Raw genomic sequence first — 7,900 nt, forward strand, 5'->3', positions numbered from 1 at the left:
GCAATTATAAATTCCATTATTATTAGTGTAAGTCTTTAACCAAACTCAGATTTAATATTAAGTTATTAAATACTTTATTCTCCAACTATTTTAATTTTGGTGAAAAACAAACTGTTAAACTAATATCCATTTAAATATTCTCAACTGCTCAATATTCTATAATTTTAACCAGAAGTAATAAACATTTACCTAAAAATGACGATTCTCCGTTAAACTGACCTTTTTTTCAAAATATTATCTAGCAACAACTCAAGTCTGCAAAATTTTAAATGACCTTTGCTGATTTGCAGTTTCCAGTCATTTTTGCTTCAGTAGTGGTTTTGGTCGCCTTTCGCTTCATCAGATGCCTTTTAAGAGTATTTTCAAGATTCTCTTTTATGGAAAAAGGTACAACAGATAAACTGTTCTGTAAAACTATTCTGTAAAAAAAAGAAGAAATGAAGATATAAAACCAGAAATGAGCAGGAACCAGTTTTAAACATATGTCTTTATGAATGAGGCTTAATCACACACTTCGTTTTCCAAACACAAGTCTTTTGGAAATGTATTAATTAAAATTAAGTGCCATAGACAAGCGGCTTTAGAGGGATGGTAGTCCTTTTCAAATTAGCATAACACTGGCGACAGGCATGGAAATTGGTTTAATAACCCTAAATAGTTACACCCCACTCCTAACACAAATGGCCATGGACAGCTCTAGCCCCTCAGGCTCCAACTGTACCAGTTTATGCGGTTGCTCTGACATTGAGTGGGTATTCCAATCGGAACTGAAATCACTGAATGCACCTCAATTATTATTATTATATAATGACGAGTGAAGCATACAAGGCACCAAAGCGTTAAACATCATAAACCAGAAAACCAAAGTAAACCAACACAAGCAACACCAAAAACTTTCACTTTGTAACTTGTACTAACACAGTCAATACTTGGCAAGAGATTATTAGTTTAGTCATGATATTAAGTGGCCCAAACCCCACACGTAGGTGTAGGGTCAAGCTGTAGATACAACAGAAAACCAAGCCAAAGGGATAAGCAGAGTCTTTAAGCAATTTCCTTCCCTGCCATGTTTTACATGGGTGTCCTCAGAGCCAAGCTCGATGCTACAATAACCCCTTTTAAACACCACTTTCAGGGCACAGCATTCTCCAGCAAGTGTCAAAATACGCAAGCTAATTCTCTACCTACTTAACTCTAAATGTCGGGCATAAACAGCATTTTTTTGTGTGCTCACGATTCATGAGAAACTGGAGAAAAAACAAATCCCTGCTGATAAGGAGCTGAACGTCCACAAGCTTTTTCCAAGTATTCCCATCATTCACCTAACTTCACAACGCTGCTCCTCTGCAAAGGACTGCCGCGTCCGTCTCCGCTTTACCTTACTTCAGCAGGGGTTTTGCTTTGACTGCCAGCTGGTTTTAGAGACATGTAGGACAGAGAAAGTGGTTATTCATGTCTTTTATTTATTATAAATACATATAAATATGTTAAGTGACCTTTTGCTTTGTTTATCATGATGAGCAATGACTTTGGAAAATCATCTGGAAAACTTAACCAAGCTGAGAAACAGGCAAAAAGCAAGCACTAGCATACAATCACAGGTTCCTCTCAGTTCAAGAACAGGGTTTTTTCCTTTTTTTTTTTTTTAAGAGCAAAAAAAGCATCTTATTTTGAAGCATCTGTTGTTTTATCAAGAGCACCAAACTTCCCCCCTCCCATGAGCTGACCAAATGACATTTTCATTTGGATTTGCGGGTGCAGTCCAACCCCAGCTGGCTACATAGGACAACACCCTCCACGATTCTGAAACATTGCATAGTTGTGCAGCTGGATTTTGCTTCCCCCCCCTCCTTTTAAGCTATTTTTAACACAGGTTGATCATGCCAAAGAAAACTCACTGAGGTTTCCATTTCCAGATCTCTCTCTCCCTCCCTGTTTTTCTATAGTTTAGTTTAAAAGCTGCTCAAAAACTTTGTAGATCAGAGCAAGCAGCAAAGCAACATTATGCTCACAGTCCACTAACAGGCTGGGAAGGAAATAACTCTACAGATGAAGTCGCATGTGGGGAGTAACTAAACAAAGTTGAAAGTGGGTGTTTTTGGGGTCCGCATAAACTGCCAAATATTTCCAAATGGGGTGCGGGGAAGGGAGTATTTAAGAGAAGCAAACAAAAAGAAAACCCAGACTTAACTGATGGTAGGAAGCCAGGGCTGATGGTAGTGGAAAGAAAAGTGCACAAAAAAAAAAAAAGAAAAGAAAACCAAAAAGCCCAAAGAAGCCAGAAGTCAAGGCTTGTCATTACAGTGTTTGCAGAGGGCGGAGGCGGCTCCCGTGAAGGCAGTGCATTTCTCGGGGCAGCCGGGCAAGGCCGCGCCACCGAAGGGATAGACGGCCGACTGTCCGAAGGGGTTGAGGGTGGCGGGCAGCGGGGTGCTCAGCGTCTGGCCCTGGTTCAGGTAGGCCACCAGCCGCCGCATCTCCTCCAGGGCCTGCGCCTGCATGAGGATGTAGTTCTTGGCCAGGAGCAGGGTGGCGATTTTGGAGAGCTTCCGCACCGAGGGGCTGTGGGCGTAAGGGATGACGGAGCGCAGCCCGTCCAAGGCGTCGTTCAGGTCGTGCATCCTCCGCCGCTCCCGCGCGTTGATGCTGAGGCGCAGCGAGCGCTGCTCCTTGGGCTTCTTGCCCAGGGCTCCCCCCTTTAGCTTGCCCTCTCGCTCGAAGGCCGCGCCGCCCTTCACCCCGGCCTCGAAGCCGTCCTCCTCGTCGCCGCTCTGCTCGCCGCTACTCTCCGCCGACTTGCCCAGCGCCCCGGGGTGGAAGTCCGCCCCGCCGCCCCCCGGGCAGGCCCCCCGCGGGCCCTCGGCACCGCCGCGCACGGCCCCGTAGGCGAAAGCCGACGGGCCGTAGCCCGGGGCCAGCGCCAGGTACGCCTCGCCGCCCAGCGACTTCAGCTCGGCCATCGCCTTGGCGGGGAGGGGAAGGGGAGGGGAGGGGGAAGCCGCGCTCCGCCGCCGCTGCCTCGGCGCTGAGGAGGAGGAGGCGGCAGCCCCGCCGCTCCGCTCCGCGCTGCGCCCGGGCTGGGGGCGGGCAGTGAGCTGCGCGGCGGCCCCGCCGCCCCTTATATCGCGGAGAGGGGCCCGCTGGGATTCCCCCGCCGCCCAATCAGAGGGGCCGCGGCGGCTGGGCGGGGGGCGCGGGGCGGCGGGCAGCGCCTGCGGCGGCGGGCGGGAAGGGGCGCGGGGAGCGGAGGAGAGCGGGGCCGGCCCTTCCCGTCCCTTCGTGACCGGCCTCCCGCTCCCTTCGCCCCGCCACCGCGGCCCCGCGGCTCCTCGCCTTTTCGGGGAGACGAGACGCGCCCGGTGGAGGGGTCCCGGGGGTCCGACGGGGCAACAGACACCCCTCGGTGGGCACCTGGGGGTGAAAGGGGACGCTGCCTCAGGAGTGGCAGGACAAAACAGCTGTGAAAAGTGAGCGGGAGTGGAAACGAATCACTGTTGCCCTTCTAGAACTTCTATTTGCTGGCTCGGACAAGGCAGCGGAGGAGAAACTGCCAACACGGACAGCACAGCACCAAGAGCATTACTTCTGCTTAATTGAAGCTGCCCCTGGATGCTGGAAGGGCAGGGAAAGCAGCATGACTTTGTAGTCCAGTCTCTGGCTTGCAGTGTCTGAACTCTTTGGAAACGTGAGAGCAGGTTCAGCTCTTAGAAGGTGATAGCGCTGAGCTCCAGGCCTGCGAATTTGCTTGCTTCCCTTTCTAAAATTAACGAGAAAAGGTGATGGTTGAGCTGATGCTTCTGACTGCTTCTCACCTTAGCCCTTGTTAGCCCCAAAGCAAATGAAGAATTGATTAGGGAACCAAAATATTTTCTGGGGAGTTTTCTAGTGTCTTTCCCAGGGAAAACTGGAGAAGTGAACGCTCCCCCCCGCTCCAGATACGGGACCACGAACCACTCATGGCACATGTTGCGACGGGAGGCAAAGGCATGCAAGGTCTTGACAGCTGTGGGCATGGCTTGCTGATCAGGTCGGTTTGGTTTAGGTGAGGATGACAGAGGCGGCACCTGTTGTGCAGAGAGATTTCCAAGGCAAAGGCCCTGTCTATTTCCATTTTCTTCAGAGACTCACTTTGCTCCTCCCTTCCATGTGCCAGAAAAAAGGAATTTGATCCTTGATGACTCAGTCCAGCTCTGAAGGGACTCTGTCCCTCCCAGTTGTAGGTACCAGTAATTGAGTGCTAAGCTCGGAAAGGAAACAAACCACTGCACATCGTGGCCTGCAGCGCGTGAGAAATCATCACTGCGGGGGAATCCTTGCCGTGACTGCTGGAGTGTCTGGCCCACAGAGAAATCTCAAGGAGAATCCAAGGCAGCCGCTGGCAAAGGTGAGAGCTGCATAGAGAAGGATAATCAGGATGCTTTATCCTGTATTCCTGCATTAAGATGATAGAAAGAGCCTAATCTTTAATTGCAACAGAAAGAGGTCCCGGTCTCTGTTTTTTTCTAGGCTTCTGAGACTGCTTCACAGTATTGAGTTTTGGTTTAAAGATAGTATAAGGGCATACCAGGCTTTGTCCAAGCATGACATGTGCCTGGTCCAGGCCCCTCAAGTGTCTGCTTAGAAAGGATGGGATGAATCCTGTGTAGTGACATACAGATGCAAGCAGGTGGATATTGCCTACAGGCAGATGCAACTAGTTGATGCAGATGTACCTGGTAGGTTATTTGCTGTAGTAAATAGCTTGGGTGTTAAGGTGGCACGAGGCTTTTTCCAGAATGTGTTTTGTTTTTATCAGGTCCTCTACAAAGCGTAGTTAGCTTGTCCTCTTCCCATCACCTCCCTTTATGCAGTGTGCTAATGTGAAATGACGAGCTTGTCTCTCTTCCTTCTCCACATCAGAGCCAAGAGTGCCGAGATCTGCAGTGACACATGCACCCTCACCCGTGGCTCCAGAGCTGCTGCCTGGAATGAGGCTGGTCCCCTGTTCTGTGAATGTAAATCTGGAAGGCTGCGTTTCCACATTTCAGAGTAGTGGAGCACATAAAACTAGCTGCTGTCCAAGCCTAGCCGTCAGAGTGTGCGCAAGGTTTGACCATCTTAATTTTCACTGATCTTCTCTTATCTCAACTCCCATGTCTGAACATGTTACAATATTGTCATGTCTCTTTTTTGCTACCCTTATCAGGCTTATCAGACCATGAAGACAGATTACTGGTTTTAGTCGCTTAATTGTTTTATGAGAATTGGACCACAACTGCTCCTGGGACAGATCACTGTATATATTCATGGTGACTTTCAAATACAGGTGAGCACAGCGTAACTTCTGCTTATCTCTGGAATCAGTCCCACGCTCCAAGTGATAATAGACAAATGGAGGGAGGAACTAGAATATTATCACTGGCAAAAATCATTCCCATGAGAAAGATGCAGAGATTGTTAAAAGCAGGATTGACCCTGCTAGAAGTGATTTACCTTTTTTGTAACGTGTTGAGATCTTGCAATGAGAAGGACTAGCAGTGTTATAACGTTTCAGGAATTCTGGTTGTAAAGACACGTTACAAGTATTGCTGGCTTTCTAAGTATGTCATATGCATCTAACAAGGCTAATGCCAGGAGAAGCAGTGGGCTGAAAATTAGAAGTAAACACTTTTCACACAGGCTCTCTAGTGCTTTAATAAATAGATGAGTTCTTCAAGGGTTATTTCAACACTGAAGGGCAGCTTGGGAGGTATATCAACTACAAGAGAACAGAGCAGAAGGATTTGCTGCTTTATATGTAATTCCAAAATGCACAGCTGAGAGAAATTATTTGGAGCCTGTATGAATCTGAAATCAAATCAGGTTTAATGTGCTACCAAAAAATGCACCCAGAAGAATTTGTTTTGGACTTCTCCCTCAAATTTCAGCTGTGAATATGCATCTTTGAAAATATTCAACCTGGTTTCTCACTGAAAACTGAGAAACAGGAACATCTGATTTGGATTTTGACATGTTGGACTAGAACAACAAAAAAGGAAGATAAAAGAAACTAGCAGAAGGGAGTGACTCATATGGAAGAACATGGCAGAAAATAAAATCTCTTCCAAGTGCTTTGGGGAAAAATGGACATATGCAATAGGAAAGAAATTTATCAGATACTGTAGAGTATTTGCCAGCTTTAAAGTGGGATTTTTTCTTCTACTGTTTTACATATTCAAAACTTGGTGTCAATATTTAATAATTAATAGCAGACTATTATCACTGCAATTATAATAGTTATTGTAACTTAAGTTCCTCAAGGCAGGACCCATACCTTTATTAAGACTCTTTCAAGTCACAAACATTTTATAAATAATAGGTGGTGTGAATGATTTGGTTACTGCATTCCCCACATCTGCCTCCATAAGTTCAAGGGGTTTCTGTTAGCTTGACAAGGCAAAACTGCCTACAAAGAGAAACACGGGCTGCTTAACTGCGTACGGGGACCGAACCACAAGCAGCACAGACTGCCAGGGCTGCACTGACCGCCGTTTGCTGCTGGGGCTATTTCAGGACTGCAGCTCCCGAGTTCAGCTGCAGCTTGGAGACTGCTCTCATCCTTCCGGGAAAAAAAAGTGAATTTGGAGGTTGTAGCACTTGTTACTACAGGAAGAGCTTGAATACAATTTATTTCAGTTTTGATGCGAAGAGAGGGAGAAAAGGATTGAAATAATTACGTATTTTCTTCAATTTCAGTTTTAGTTTTAAAGCCATGCACCTGAATCAAACAATGCATCTTACAATGTCAGTGCCTACTGTCTGAATGTCTAGAGGACTGGAATGAGATAGGACTAAGCTATGAAGCACAAACCTTTACTCAGAGCTACATGTTACGTAGATAAAAGACCTCAGGGTTTGGGGTGGAAACGTATAAGAAAATTAGTTGCAAAGACTGCCACATTCATTTAAAAACTTTAGTTGTTTTGCTGGATAACAGCATTTTTGGCTGACGGACCAATTCACAAATGGATTTTTTTCCGTTAGAAAAGAGGAGGGGGCAACCACGAGCAATGCGTCTCCATCCCTATCAGCCAGATTTGGATATTAAAAGTAGAACAAAACAAAATCTCTTGAAAAGATCAGAAGGAAGGAGGTTTAAGAGAGACCAAGATGCTCTGGTCTTACCGGTTTTTGTTAGGACGGGGGGTTCGGGCAGCCCCCCCCGAGGGCCGGCTGCCCTGCCCGGCTGCGGGGCTGGGCAGCGCCGGGCTGGCAGCCGGCAGCGGTCGCCGGTGTGGCGGTCCCATGCTGACACCTAGCGACCACCTCCTTCAGAGTCCCGGAGTGAAAAGGGCACCCACCTCCCCTCCTCGGCTTCGAGGCAGAGGTAGGCAAAGCGCTGGAAATTCAGAAGTAACCCAAAAGGCTAACAGGCACAATAAGACCCGTGAGCGCTTATGGATCTCGGGTTGTAATCCCACAGCCTGTATTTTGTATACCTGCCCTGTAAATACAACCCAGTTCCTGGTGGCAGCTGTCACGGCAGCAAGCCCGGCAGCCTTTGGACCTTTTATTCAGACAAACGCAAGGAGAGTGGAAAGTGAAGAGGTGTTTGAGTATCAAAATGCATGAATGGACCATCTTCTGCTGAGTAAAAATGATGGTAGGACGAGTGGAGTTACTCTGCTGAAAGCTCAACTGGAACTGCTGGAAATAGCAGGTGAATACTTCCTCCCTCGGGTACAATAGTAGAAAATCAGCAAGAACAACCAGGTAGAAAAAGCACAAGCTATGGCAATGCTGTGCTGGTTCTGGCTATTTGGAAATGGTAGGTAGGTAAAGGACAGAAACTCAAGGCAGGGAAAAGCAGGCAGAGCTCAGTCTGGCAGGCATCTGGCCAAACATATATAGGTCTGCGCTAGCTAGAGGTCACGGCTGTCGC

The 7,900-nt window shown here is 47.4% G+C and overlaps 1 protein-coding gene across 1 annotated transcript; it reads right to left on the reverse strand.

The window, feature by feature from the left end:
- Positions 1–773: 773 nt before the first annotated feature.
- Positions 774–3,028, reverse strand: BHLHE23 (basic helix-loop-helix family member e23). The gene has a single exon (XM_050907363.1). The coding sequence runs from the start codon at positions 2,958–2,960 to the stop codon at positions 2,286–2,288; it is 675 nt and encodes a 224-aa protein (XP_050763320.1). The 5' UTR covers positions 2,961–3,028; the 3' UTR covers positions 774–2,285.
- Positions 3,029–7,900: the final 4,872 nt, after the last annotated feature.

Source organism: Gymnogyps californianus, chromosome 17, assembly GCF_018139145.2.
Source record: "Gymnogyps californianus isolate 813 chromosome 17, ASM1813914v2, whole genome shotgun sequence".
In the NCBI taxonomy this organism is placed as follows: Eukaryota; Metazoa; Chordata; class Aves; order Accipitriformes; family Cathartidae; genus Gymnogyps; species Gymnogyps californianus.